The sequence below is a fragment of the Odontesthes bonariensis genome, chromosome 9 (assembly GCF_027942865.1).
Source record: "Odontesthes bonariensis isolate fOdoBon6 chromosome 9, fOdoBon6.hap1, whole genome shotgun sequence".
Lineage (NCBI taxonomy): Eukaryota > Metazoa > Chordata > Actinopteri > Atheriniformes > Atherinopsidae > Odontesthes > Odontesthes bonariensis.
This window is the reverse complement of record NC_134514.1, coordinates 1,436,039-1,451,467: the sequence shown is the minus strand read 5'-3', so window position 1 is coordinate 1,451,467 and position 15,429 is coordinate 1,436,039. Positions and strand designations below refer to the sequence as shown.

General features: G+C 43.2%; 1 protein-coding gene across 1 annotated transcript; it reads left to right on the top strand.

Moving 5' to 3' along the window:
* On the top strand, positions 1–3,450 carry LOC142388993 (olfactory receptor 11A1-like). Its single transcript, XM_075474543.1, has 3 exons — positions 1–904; positions 2,522–2,575; positions 3,353–3,450. Exons 1-3 carry the CDS (start codon positions 1–3, stop codon positions 3,448–3,450), a joined length of 1,056 nt encoding a protein of 351 aa, XP_075330658.1.
* The last annotated feature ends 11,979 nt before the right edge of the window (positions 3,451–15,429 follow it).

Below are 15,429 nucleotides of genomic sequence, written 5' to 3'. Positions count from 1 at the left end.
ATGATCAACTCCACACGGGTTTCATATTTCACATTAAGTGCCTACTTTGACGTTGGTCCTCTTAAATACTTGTATTTTATGATCATTCTCTCTTTATATGTCCTAATTATCAGCTCTAATGTTCTGCTCATCGTGGTTATCAGTGTGAACAGGAGTTTACATGAACCCATGTACATGTTTCTGTGCAGCCTGTTTGTAAATGAGCTGTATGGTAGTTCAGGGCTGTTTCCATTCCTGCTGATTCAGATCCTCTCTGACGTTCACACTGTTTCTGCTCCTCTCTGTTTCCTGCAGGTTTTCTGTGTTTATACTTATGGAAGTGTTGAATTTTTTAACTTAGCCATCATGTCTTACGACAGATATCTTGCCATCTGTTATCCTCTGCAGTACCACACACTGATGACATCTGAAAAGGTTACCATGCTTATTGCTCTCACGTGGTTATTCCCTTTTCTTGCAATCGTAGTTGGAATAGCACTTAATGCATCTTTAAAGCTCTGTGGGAACATTATTGACCGAGTTTACTGTGTTAACTACGCTATTGTTAAACTGAGCTGCTCTGACATCAGTGTTAATAACATTTATGGACTTGTTTACACTTTCATCTCTGTCATGATTCCTCTCATTCTAATTCTTTACACCTACACAAAGATTCTAATCGTCTGTTTTTCTGGATCCAAACAGACCAGACAGAAAGCCATCAGTACCTGCACACTTCACCTGGCTTCTTTGTTGAACTTTTGGTTTGGTTGCTCTTTTGAAATATTACAGAGCAGATTTGATTCAAGCAGAGTTCCAGGCGGGCTGAGCATTTTTTTATCACTGTACTTCCTGACATGCCAGCCGCTGTTTAATCCTGTGCTGTACGGGCTGAAAATGAACAAAATAAGTGATGCATGTAAATGTCTGTTGTGAAGAAAAGGCTTATGCATGTTAAACTATGCGTGCCTGGAAAATCAAGACTGTGTCCCTGAATGCCATCTCCACCCTTCAGAAACAAAGATATTGTGGTTCTGAGAATGTTTTACCTGCAAGTGACTAAAAATAAATGCATTTAATTTTCTGGTGGACAAGAGCCGCATTCAAACTGTTTACAGGACAGAAGAAGTGACTGTTTTCACACAATTTACAGGGTTTCTGCATAGATAGATAGATAGATAGATAGATAATGTATAAATTCTTGTGGGGAAATTCTTATATTGAGTCACTTATAAAGATAACAACTATTCCTACAGTCATGAAAAAAAAAGAAAAAAAAAAAAAAAGTAGGGCTGCACGGTGGTGTGGTGGTTAGCACCGTCGCCTCACAGCAAGAAGGTTCCAGGTTCAACACCCAGCTGGGGCCTTTCTGTGTGGAGTTTGCATGTTCTCCCCGTGTATGCGTGGGTTCTCTCCGGGTACTCCGGCTTCCTCCCACTGTCCAAAAAATCATGCATGTTAGGTTAATTGGCATCTCTAAATTGTCCTTGGGAGTGAGTGTGAGCGTGCATGGTTGTTTGTCTCGTTTGTCTCTATGTGGCCCTGCGATGGACTGGTGGCCTGTCCAGGGTGTACCCCGCCTCTCGCCCATTGACTGCTGGGATAGGCTCCAGCCCGCCCGCGACCCGATCGACGGATTCAGCGGTATAGATAATGGATGGATGGATGGATGAAAAAAGTAAATAAATACAATGATCAACAACAATATGCATAAGATAATGCAACAAAATACGATTGATTTGTAAGTTCAGAGTAGGTTAACTCCCCTTAAATGTTTGTTTTTAAATGAAAAGTAAAACAATGAAAGGATTTATTTTTTTGATTGTAACTGAATGAGAATTGTAGCAGAAGTTTTTGTTTGTAATAAAGTTCATGTGGTTGTCTTGAATTGACTGTAAACAGTGCGTAAACAGCCTTAAATGCCAAACTGTTCCTGCAGTAGTGAAATTTGTGCTTAATAATGCAGAGATAGTGGAATTTATGTTTACAGTTTTTTGTTTCAACTATATATTCTAAGCCCATATGTGCTCATACACAGGAACAAATCATATATTAATGTTTTACTACTAATGTGTGGAAGAAATGCTACTGAATGCACACAAGATACTAATCATTTTCATCTTTGAGGGAATTATTTTGTAAACTGTAATTTTAGAGTCAGTTCAGCAACAAAATAAAACATAAAAACAGAGGGAGGAGAGGTGCATCATGGGAGCTCCCCCTGCAGTCTGGGCCTATAGCAGCAGAACTTTGGGATGTTTCAGGGTCACCTGAGGATGGGCACAGAGGATGGTCCAGGTCATAAATAGTCATGGGGTGGGTGTGTCGACATTTATTTTCTGTCTGCCCTTAGAGTTTTGCTGGGTTTCCAAATAGCCAAATTCATGGACTCTCTTTCTGATCTGAGTGAAACAACTTTCTCCAGGATTTATTCCATTTCAATCCCGAGTCCAGGATTGGCATCCTCCGTGGGATTCTGCTCACGTAACATCATCGTCTGAGTGTTGTTCGCTCTGTAGATCTCATCGCAAATGTCTCACAGCTTCACAGTGGCCAGAACAGCTGCCGAGGTTTTCCGAATTTCTCGATATGCCAGGTAACCACAAACTCAAAAAAGCAGAAAGCCTGTTATCAAAAATCCAATTTTGTACACATCTTTGACATCCTAGACTGACATTATTATTGGCAGATATACAATCATCCACTCCCAGGAGTCCATTGTGTATCCGGAGAAAAATGTCCCGTCTGAACAAGAGGGTTCCCCCTAACCCTGTCTTCTTGCTGAAAAAATTTGATCAATTGCGTTGAGAGAACAGCTGGCCAAATCCATTATTCACAAGTTTTGGAAACTATATAAAGAAAGGCTCCGAAAGATAGAGACAGACCGAGGGAGGTGGGAGACAGAGAAAAGATGTCCTCCTCCACTGAGAGCAGAAGCAAAGTCAAAAGTGAAAGGGCCTTTTCCTTACTGAAGATTGAACCTATGTGAAGATACTCGGGGGGAACAGAGGATGGTCCAGGTCTATTAAGGTTGCTGAGAGGAGAGGTTTAGAAAAAGTTCATATAGATATCTGAGGGGTTATTGTCCAAAGTTGTTTTGCATGAATGGTCATCTGAGGGTTTTACGGGGAGAGAGTCTAATTCCTCTTCCATTTCTGGGAAGACATGAGGTTGATATCCAAGTGAAGCGTCAAAAGGGGACAGTCCAGTGGCAGATGATGTGAGGGAGTTGTATTTATACTAGACCCAGGGAAACTGCTGGCTCCATGTGGAAGGATTGTTAGTGGTGACACAACAGACATCGGACTCGAAAGAAGGCCACAAAAAATATTGTTTCAATAGTGTTACTGTGCGATGAATACCTGGGTGGCAGGTGAATTAGGACGTATGGGCCCAATGGATGAGGGCGGAGCGGGCAGATGCCGGGACAATATGGCGATCAGGGTGACCAGTACCAGGATCAGGGTATGAAGGCAGGCTGCACTGAATCCGACCATCAATCTCCCACGTAACGCCTCTGAGAGTGCAGGATTGGGGAAGGATACGGTCCGGTTCTGTGGAATCCTCCTGAGAGGTGAGATGGGAAATTCTCATCCTGCTCATCTGGTTTTAGTAAGTGCGTTGACTTTCCGCTGACCCCACTCATCCTGTGATCCTGTTGTTGGTCATTTAAGGGAAGCAGGTTCTAAATTCATCAGGAGGGGGTTTTATGGTTGACATTTCCTGGAGAGTTTAGCTCAAGGGTAAAGGGCCACCTCGTAAACGTCTTATCTTATATCTTGAGAAGGGTAAGGGGACCATTTGTTCTTCGTTCCCAACCTGAGGTTGAGATGACCCCCCCCCCCCCCCCCCCCCACACACACACACACACACTATATATAGAATGTGTATGATTGTATTCTTGGCTCACTGTGCTGACCGTTCAGACAGGAGACTGTTAAAACGCTGTTTTGCCTTTGAATAAAACTTGAAGAAAGACAAAATCTGGATTTTCTCTTATTATTGAGTAACTTCTTATCCACTTTGATAAAAAATCCACAACAAAGGCAAACTGTTGGGAGAGAGGGTTTCTGCTTCCTGAAGCCAAACTGGCAACTGGTTCCACAGAGAGGGGCCTGATAACTGAAGGCTCTGCCTCCCAAACTGGCAGCTGGTTCCTCAGAGAGGGGCCTGATAACTGAAGGCTCTGCCTCCCAAACTGGCAGCTGGTTCCACAGAGAGGGGCCTGATAACTGAAGGCTCTGCCTCCCAAACTGGCAGCTGGTTCCACAGAGGGGCCTGATAACTGAAGGCTCTGCCTCCCAAACTGGCAGCTGGTTCCACAGAGAGGGGCCTGATAACTGAAGGCTCTGCCTCCCAAACTGGCAGCTGGTTCCACAGAGGGGCCTGATAACTGAAGGCTCTGCCTCCCAAACTGGCAGCTGGTTCCACAGAGAGGGGCCCGATAACTGAAGGCTCTGCCTCCCAAACTGGCAGCTGGTTCCACAGAGAGGGGCCCGATAACTGAAGGCTCTGCCTCCCAAACTGGCAGCTGGTTCCACAGAGAGGGGCCTGATAACTGAAGGCTCTGCCTCCCAAACTGGCAGCTGGTTCCACAGAGAGGGGCCTGATAACTGAAGGCTCTGCCTCCCAAACTGGCAGCTGGTTCCACAGAGGGGCCTGATAACTGAAGGCTCTGCCTCCCAAACTGGCAGCTGGTTCCACAGAGAGGGGCCCGATAACTGAAGGCTCTGCCTCCCAAACTGGCAGCTGGTTCCACAGAGAGGGGCCCGATAACTGAAGGCTCTGCCTCCCAAACTGGCAGCTGGTTCCACAGAGAGGGGCCCGATAACTGAAGGTTCTGCCTCCCAAACTGATAGCTGGTTCCACAGAGAGGGGCCTGACAACTGAAGGCTCTGCCTCCCAAACTGGCAGCTGGTTCCACAGAGAGGGGCGTGATAACTGAAGGCTCTGCCTCCCAAACTGGCAGCTGGTTCCACAGAGAGGGGCCTGATAACTGAAGGCTCTGCCTCCCAAACTGACAGCTGGTTCCACAGAGAGGGGCCTGATAACTGAAGGCTCTGCCTCCCAAACTGACAGCTGGTTCCACAGAAAGGGGCCTGATAACTGAAGGCTCTGCCTCCCAAACTGGCAGCTGGTTCCACAGAGAGGGGCCTGATAACCGAAGGCTCTGCCTCCCAAACTGGCAGCTGGTTCCACAGAGAGGGGCCTGATAACTGAAGGCTCTGCCTCCCAAACTGGCAGCTGGTTCCTCAGAGAGGGGCCTGATAACTGAGGGCTCTGCCTCCCAAACTGGCAGCTGGTTCCTCAGAGAGGGGCCTGATAACTGAAGGCTCTGCCTCCCAAACTGGCAGCTGGTTCCTCAGAGAGGGGCCTGATAACTGAGGGCTCTGCCTTCCATCCTACACCTCTCCCACAGGGGTCCCCCAAGGTTCAATACTGGGGGCTCTTCTCTTTCCCATATACACCACCTCACTGGGCCAGATCATCCCATCACATGGCTTCTCATTCCAAAGTTATGCTGACGATACCCAGCTCCATCTATCATTCCCACCTGACGACCACACGGTCTCAGACCGTCTCTCTGACATATCAAAATGGATGAAATCCCACCACCTCCAATTGAACCTCTCTAAAACTGAACTCCTTGTCTTGCCAGCCAAACCAACCATACACCACAGCCTCTGCATCCAAACTGAATACCTATCTCTTGCGCCATCAAAGGCAACTAGAAACTTGGGTGTCATGATTGATGACAAACTGACCTTTAAAGATCATGTTACCTCTATTGACTGGATCGTGCCGCTTCGCATTGTTAAACATAAGAAAGATTAGACCGTACCTAACCCAACATGCCACCCAGCTCCTGGTGCAGGCTGTGGTGATCTCCGGCCTTGACTACTGCCACACCCTACTAACTGGTCTCCTAACTGGTCTACCAGCCTGTGCTGTGAAACCTCTGCAGATGGTCCAGCACGCGGTGCCGCGTTTGTTCTTTGATCAGCCTAAAAGAGCACACATCACCCCTCTGTTCATTGAGCTCCACTGGCTACCTTTAACCGCCCGCATCAAGTTCAAGTCCCTGATGTTAGCCTACAGAGTCCTGAATGGAACGGCTCCCATCTACCTGAATGCTCTCGCAAAGGCTTACATCAGGACTCGGTCACTCTGGTCGTCAGATAATTGTCATCTAGCAGTGCCTACACCACGCTTAAGACCATCCGGACTCGTCTCATGTGTCGTTCCACGATGGTAGAATGACCTACCGAGCGCTAGCAGAACAGGGGCGTCCCTGAAAATCTTGAAGAATCTCTTGAAGACCCAGCTCTTCAGAGAGCATCTGCTATCCTCTACTTGTCTCTATACCTGCACTCTATCTCCATACTGTCCCCTCTGTCACCTCTGACAGAGTCTGACTAGTGGTTTCTTTGATGTTAGCTATAATCTTATATATCCTCGTTTGTAAGTCGCTTTGGGTAAAAGCATCTGCTAAATGCATAAACATAACAACTTCAGTTTGTCTGAATTTAGAAGCAGACCGTTCTGAGTCATCCAGGTCTTTATGTCTTTAAGACATGCTTGTAGTCTGACCAACCTATTGGGTTCACCTGGTTTTATAGATAAGTACAGCTGAGTGTCATCAGCATAGCAATGGAACTTTATGCCATGCTGTCTAATATTGTTACCTAATGGAAGCATGTATAAAGTGAAAAGAATCGGTCCAAGCACAGAACCCTGGGGAACTCCATGACTTACTCTGGTGTGTGAGGAAGATTCTTCATTTACAAGAACAAACTGAAATCTATCAGATAAATATGACTTAAACCTGCCTGCAGTTCCTTTAATCCCAATAACATGTTCAAGTCTCTGAAATAGTTTCTTTTGCTTTAATGAGCAACCGAGACCCCCAATATGAAGTATATTTTAAACCATGAACTTTGTTTACCATTATATCTTTGTAATGAACCAGCCTGCGGTCAACCAATGATGCGCATAAACTATACTTAAGAATGTACTTGCTGATTAATTGTTTCACTTGTTTCCTACATGCTTTATATTATTATGGGTCATGGGGGCCTGTCCCATCTACCTTCGGGTGAGAGAAGGTAGATCGTAATCCTGACGGGTGCCAGTCCTACCGACTGTGATAATCATCATAAAGAATTACCTTCTGTCATTTGGAGAAGATTCTGAGGCCATAATACGGTAAAACAGAGTGTGTTTGCAAAACATCACGACAGTCCCAATGAGTCCAGTGATCAGTCGTCTGTTTCTTGGTTATGCGACTCCACAGAAACTGTCTCTGGTGGATTAATACAGTTGTTTCTGCTGTGTGGTGTATAATGTATATTGTGATACGCCCACAGCATCAGACTGACATCATACGTCACAACGTCTCTGTGTCGACTCTTTAACCCATTGGCGCCTAAAGCACCTGCAAAAAAGGCTGCTCAATGCCTAAGCCAGTTTTTAGAAAAGGTCCCCAATGCCTGAGGGTCTTTTGAACTAAAAACAATTTATTGAAAACACCTAAGAAAAATTCCATTTTTTTTCACTGACTGGATTGTATTACTTTTTTTTTTATCAATGTTGGACATTTGGTTCATGTAGTTTTGCTTTATGATTCAGGATAATACCCAATGCTGCTATTTATTATACTACTATTACTATGCTGTTACTATACTATACTGTAAACTTCAGTGACACGACATTGTTACCACAGGAAAGGGTTTGTATCTTTAGCAGCTAACGTTAGCTTACGGTTAGCTATGCAGCTAATAGCATCTGATCTCTGCCAACTGGACTGTTGGAGGTGTTTGCATGCCCATGAGATGGTTAGCTCGTTCATTTTAGACCAAAACCCCCTACTTCAAGCTTCCTGAAGAAGAATGAATCCGCAAATTGAGTGCATTTAATCAGGATAATGATTCATTCATGGTTCCAGAGTCAAAACGGTCAGTCTGTCTGTGTCGTTAGCTCTGCAGCTTCGGTCACTGTCGCTAATGTAACAGTAAATAGCATGAGGTATGCAAGTGGACACCTCATTTACTGTAACGCGAGTGTTGTGTACTTATTTGTTGTTTTGATAGCCGTCCTGCTGTTGGTGTTATGGCGTGCACGATATCTGCCTTTCCCCTGATTGAAATGACTCGCGCTACGTGTATCTTTCCAAACCAGAGCAATCAGCTGAGAATGTCTAAATCCTCACTCCTGCTTTCCCCTTCACGCACGCCTTTTTTGCTGTGTCTTGTGTAGCACTTGCTTGATGTTTTACTGTGTTAGGAGAGTTGTTCAGTAACTAGTTCGTCATATTGTCAAAGTAAGCTCATTTCAACAGGTTTCGCTAGTTTTACGGCATAGGGGTAGGGTGGGTGCGAGGCATGGAAGGACACGGCTGCAGATTCTTCAAAAACAAAACTTGGTTTATTTTCAAAAACAGGGTTCAACAAAAAGCGCGGCTGAGCCGAATACCAAAAACTAAACTGTGATGAAAACAAAACATGACTATGGCTATGGCTTGGAATAAATAGAAAGGTACTTGGTTGAGACGGTGACGAGTGAGGATCTGGCCATGAACATGGACAAACCGGGAGAATAAGTACTGTGGAGGGTGATTGGTGAGTGAGTACAGCTGATGGGGAAAACACAGGTGACTTGACATGACAAAACAGAACTAAAAACATGGGGAAAAAACCCATGACCGTGACAAACTTAGGCTTTGAAAGTCAAAAGCTTCTTGTCATCTTCTGTACCGATTTATTTCAAACTGCACTGACTTTCATTGATGAAAAGAAATAATGACATTGGGCCTCATGCAACAACAGTTCGAGATTTGTTCTTAAATCGTGCGTACGAGTGATTTAAGAAAATTGGGGCATTCACCAATCTTTTCGTATTTTACGTTTTCTTTCAGGTACGAACAGAATTTACGAGTGATCCAGACCTGTCGTAGGAGTCACGTAAGATATATAAGATATTCAAATCAACTTTGCTTGACTAATGGATTGTACATTTAATTACTTTGAAGCAATCATAAATGCATATATACATTATACCCCATAATGATGCTGACATTATTCTTTTCGACTTAAATTATGCATTAATTGAAGGTTCATTTGATTCTGGATAGCAATCGTAATAACTTCCCATTTCTTGGCTTTAGCAGGTCCCGTAATTCCACTGCTGACACTGCTAAAAATGACAGATTTTCCTTTCTGGATGTCTGAAAGCAGAACTTCAGTCTCAGAGCCCCTAAAGTTGTTCTTTTTGCGCCTTGATGACATTCTCATGACTCAACACTTCCTGGCACAGCAGAGAGGAAGCACAGCCTTATATGGTGTTATTTTGGGCGTGGGGTATGCAAATCTACTATCCTCGTGCACGTGGACTTAAATAGGCACGGGTGGCATTCATCATTTACGCAGGTCGTTTACACACTTTTTCCCAAGTTAAGAGCGTTTGTTGAATCTGACGTGGCGTGTTCGTACCAGACCTTACGAAAAAATTGAGAGAAATTTAGAATAAATTTGAATTATAAATAGAACTAGAACATTTCTGAAGAGATTTTGATGGGTGCCAATCTACTGCCCATCTTATAAAAAAAAAAATGTTTAGTTTAGTTGAAGTTGAGAGTCTCCTGTCACATAAACTTGGAATGATGTCTCTGTGATGTCGTATGGCTGATTTATGAGGCCTCCAAAATAGGTCGGGGCTCAAAGACCTCAAATCCCCATTTTAATTCATCCAATTCTCAGAATCTCAGCAGCTCCTGCAGCCCTTCTTTCTCTCATCCGTGCTACAGATCTGAAACGCGGGAATTTAAATGTTACCATAGAAACAAGGCTATTAGTGGCCCAGCCAGTCTTTTGAAGTTTCAACAGCACAATTAACCGCTTTAAAGGGCCAGTTCGCCGCTTTAAATTTTTTAATTTCAACGTCTTTGATGCCGTTTAGGCTTGAATGCTTTTTCTTTAGGCCTTGCAAACCATTCCTGAGCAGCCGTGATTGGTTGAGTGATACGCACACTTTTGCAGGCCCCTTCTAAATTTCTTCAGAAATGTTCTAGTTGGGGCAAGGCAAGGCACCTATTACTATTCCGTTGGCAAAAGTCTATGGAATTTAACATCGAAAACGTTTTTCTTTCTTTATTTATAGGTATATTAATTCTTCCGTCCACATTAATGCGGGCCCGCACATCCCAACAATATATATATATCAAAACGACCGGCTCGATGAGTTTTCGCGGGCTATTACTTTTATTGAAGATTGGAGTTACCATGGCGACGTAATAAGCAAAAAACAGCCCCCCAAAAGCCCCCCTAGGAATAAACAGGGGGATGACCTGGAAAAATCATAAAAAACCCAAAATTTTGAGCAGTTACTGTGTCATCATGCATTAACCTAGAAACGCCATTCAAATGTCAGTTTGTAGATACGTCCGTGCTGTGTTCAGAAGTGAAGACGCCATGTCGATACCTGCTACGGATTTCCCACAGCATGCCTCCAAGCGACCCAAAGTTTTGGCCAAAATCTGCAAAATTTGAATTTTTAGAGCACAACTGCCATTTCATTAGAGTGCGGGAAGAGCAAGAGTTCTGACCTCAGATTCATTTTCGAATCGCCCTCACGCCTACAAATATCGCTCCAATGCCATTATGTACTGTCATAATATAGGCACGCATGTTGGGATTCATAAAATGTTTTCATATTTCATCTAGGGCTGACCGTTTGCTCTCAGAGCCCCTCAGAGCAAAGTGATGTCGGGGCTCAAAGACCTCAAATCCCCATTTTAATTCATCCAATTCTCAGAATCTCAGCAGCTCCTGCAGCCCTTCTTTCTTTCGTTTTGCTAGTTGTAAAAGCACAGTAGACATAACTCGAAAATTAGGTTCAATCATGGATTTATTTTGCTCAGAGCCTCAGACAAACAGACAGACAAATGGAGCGAAAACACACTCCTTCTCTGAGGTGTGACAATTGGGCACGATTGTCCTGTAGTGTGTGGTGTTGCCTTGTGCGTTCAAATCTTATGCGCTCATGTTGACACACTGATTCAGTATCACTGAAGCACACATTTCACACTGGACTTTTTTTCAACACCGAACAGCCTAGAGCGTAGTTTTTATATATATTTTTGCCGTGGTAATGGTCTTCATTTTTATTCTTAGAGGTCTTAAAAGGTATTAAAAGTCATTAAATTTGTTGATAAAAAATGTGCAGATATCCTGCATTATATGAGTTACATAACATAACACTTAGCTGACTTTTTTTTATCCAAAGCGACTTATAAGAACACATTATTGGTTGCAGTCTCTGGAGCAATGTTGGGTTAGTTGTTTTGCTCAAGGTCACTCCAGGTGTAAACAGAGGCAGCCTACTCGTGGGATTTGAGCCTGCAACCCTGTGATTTAAAGACTAACTCCCTGAACATTAGGATGGCTCATTAACATATAGCATCTGCATGCCATTAACTTATGATTGGTAATGCAAAAAAAAAAAACTGTCGTGGAGCACTTTTGTGTCCCCACCAATGTCAAAATCAAAGTTACTCCCTTGGTTTTGGCTATGCCCAAAACTTTCTTCTTTCTGGCAAGGTATTTTCAAAGTGTTTAGTGAGATGTTTGGCATGCAGTTTAATCCCAACCCTATTGGTGCTGTTTTTGGATTAATACCTGAGAAATGCAGAGACCGTTTACCAAGCAAAGCCTACGTAATCATAGCTTTCTCTACACTTCTTGCGAGGCGTTTGATTCTTTTGAGATAGAAGCAACAGGCTCCCCCCTCCTTTACAAATTGGATCAAGGAGGTGTTGTACTTTCTGAAGTTGGAGCGCATTAAGTATACAATCAAAGGGTCTACACAAACTTTTGTTAAAACCTGGAGGCCTTTTTGAGACTATTACGACTCACTACAAGAACCTCTTGATGTAGAGTAATAATACACTGATCCTCTCTATTTTATGATTGAGTGATTGAGGAAATTAAGGTAACAGAGCAGCAGCACCTCAAAACACACACACCTCTATCTCTTTTTTTGTGTGCATGTTTTTTTTTTCTCTATAAATGATGATAATGATTATGATAACTATTATTATTCCTATCATTGTTAATGATGGTGACAGTATTATTATTATTACTACTATTATTATTTCACTTTATTTTATATGTCTTGTATGAATATATTCTACAATCTGTAGTCCTACAATGGGAGGGAGGGAGGGATTGGGACATTTTCTTTATTTGTTATACCATGTTTGTATGATTTGAATTGTCAAATGAGAACATTTTTGAGACTTTTATGTTAAATATTTTGAAAAATCAATAAACACAATTTAAAAAAAAAAAAAAAAAAAAAGCTCCTCGGTGGCAAGGCCCCGGAGGTGGACGAGGTCCGTCTAACTTCTGAGGTCTGGTCTAACAGAGCACACATCACCCCTCTGTTCATTGAGCTCCACTGGCTACCCTCAGCCGCCCGCATCAGATTCAAGTCCCTGATGTTAGCCTACAGAGTCCTGAATGGAACGGCTCCCATCTACCTGAATGCTCTCGCAAAGGCTTACATCAGGACTCGGTCACTCTGGTCGTCAGATAATTGTCATCTAGCAGTGCCTACACCACGCTTAAGACAATCCAGACTCGTCTCATGTGTCGTTCCACGATGGTGGAATGACCTACCGAGCGCCACCAGAACAGGGGCGTCCCTGAAAATCTTCAAAAATCTCTTGAAGACCCAGCTCTTCAGAGGGCATCTGCTATCCTCTACTTGTCTCTATACCTGCACTCTATCTCCATACTGTCCCCTCTGTCACCTCTGACAGAGTCTGACTAGTGGTTTCTTTGATGTTAGCTATAATCTTATATATCCTCGTTTGTCAGTTGCTTTGGGTAAAAGCATCTGCTAAATGCATAAACATAACAACTTCAGTTTGTCTGAGTTTAGAAGCAGACCGTTCTGAGTCATCCAGGTCTTTATGTCTTTAAGACATTGACTCCCAAGTCACGTAAAACTACCTTTTTACTGCCCACGTTGGCTCCCACATGGTAAAAATACGTTTTTACGTTTTTTTTTTATGGATTCTGAATCTATACATTCTAATGCACATTCTGTGTGATTTTTGTAATTATGTGATGAACATAACTGACATAGATGGCAGTCAAAAACTGGTGTCATCATCTGGACATTTTGATCATTACGCCAATGGCTTCGCGTCAACTCAAGAACAATTTTGATAACGCTGCATTGATTGTTGTGCATTTCCGCATTTTGTCCAATCGCACGTGTCGGTTTCCAGAGGCTGGCGGTAAAGTAACATAAACAGACAACAAGAAGGAGAAGAAGACACGCGACAAGTCTAAGGAGGCGGTCTTATGAACTGGTTAGCTTTGCAACATGCGACACGACGCAAATCCTCTGACCCGGATGTGTAAGTATCTAAAGTGCGACAGGCTGAAAGAGCGCACGTTTCACAAAAGCCCCGATATCTCAGTTTGTTGTTGATTTTGGTGGATACCCGCCTTGGTTTAGCTAAGAATAGCTCGCTAATGGCGGCACCTAGAGACACGCAGTTTTGACCCACAAAGAGTTTAAAGTCTCAGCTTTCAAACGAGCCATAACATGTTTCAGTGGCCCTATCAGATAATATGCTGTGACTGTACAAAAAACGTAAAAAAAAATGGTTTAGAACGCTGGGATTCTACGTCATAATTCTGTAAAAAACGCCGGTATTCAATGTGTTAAGACCTGTTTGTAGTCTGACCAACCTATTGGGTTCATCTGGTTTTATAGATAAGTAAAGCTGAGTATCATCAGCATAGCAACGGAGCTTTATGTCATGCTGTCTAATAACGTTACCTAATGGAAGCATGTATAAAGTGAAAAGAATCGGTCCAAGCACAGAACCCTGGGGAACTCCATGACTTACTCTGGTGTGTGAGGAAGGTTCTTCATTTACAAGAACAAACTGAAATCTATCAGATAAATATGACTTAAACCAGCCTAAAGCAGTTCCTTTAATCACATAATATGTTCAAGTCTCTGAAATAGTTTGTTTTGCTTTAAAGATAGGGTAGGAGATCCTGGATTTTGAGTCCATCGAAGCTGCATTTTGAAAATACACAGGTAAAAAGTCCCAAACCTTTTCTTCACGTTCCCCCCGAAGGCACGCCTCTAGAGTACATGAACGCGCACGAGCACAAATGTGCACGAGCGCTGTTCTGACAGCAAGCATCGATCGTTGCTGTATTTAGTATAACTATACGTTTAATAATGCTAGGTGCTAGCCAAGCTGGCTCTAGTTTAGCTTCCTGCCAAGCTTCTGGGCGTAATTCGTTCACGGAGCAGGGTACGCGCACAGGGGGAAGGAGGGGGAGGGAGGAGCAGATTGCAGTTTGATAGACGGCATCAAAATCCAATCATTGTGAACGGTCCGTTCACAATGATTGGATAGTGTTTTTCCTAGATTGTACGTTCTAGAGGCCACTAAAACTTTTCATATTTGTGTCAAAACTTTTAATTAATTGGTTGCAATGGGGGTGTGAAGAGTATTTCAAGCAATATGTAAAAAAATGTTCCAGAAAAAGATCCCCTACCCTACCTTTAAAGCTGCAGTCTGCAACTCTTTTTCAAGCATAATGCCTGGAACTGTCCGGGGATTCTGAAAGTAGTACATTAAATACCCCAATACAATAAAAAAATGAATTCTCTAGGTCCCCTATTTGTCCCGCTAGGTCCCTCCAAAGCCAGCAGGTTTGTTTACAAAATTGCAGACCGGACCGATAAAAGGTAACCAATCAGGTTACGAGCTGGGCTCTGCTGCCTGTCAATCACCGATTGTGCACGCGCGATACAAGGTAGGCTCGTCCCCACGCTGATTTATCTGGACTATTGAACTTCATTACGGGCTAGTCTACTTACTGTGTCTTCCATGATCGCAAATGACAGGTGAGTTGATGAATGAGGAGTCGTGTACGCGCATCTGGCGTGCAGGTAGACGTGCACGAGTTCTCATGTGTTTTGATGGGGCGGGACAGGAAGTTGAATAACTTTTTTTTTTCGGTTAAAAAATAAGCATTTCTTGCATTTTGCGACTACAGAGGTCACCGTTTTCAACTTCAAGCGTTCTGATAGATCATGTAAACTCTTAACATGCCAAAAATTAGGACTTTACGTATGACAACAACAAATCCTGCAGACTGCAGCTTTAATGAGCAACCGAGACCCCCAATATGAAGTATATTTTAAACCATGAACTTTGTTTACCATTATATCTTTTGTAATGAACCAACCTGCAGTAAACAAGTGATGCCCATAAACTATACTTAAGAATGTACTTGCTGATTAATTGTTTCACATTTCCTACATGCTTTATATTATTACGGGTCATGGGGGCCTGTCCCATCTACCTTCGGGTGAGAGAAGGTAGATCGTAACCTTGACGGGTACCAGTCCTAC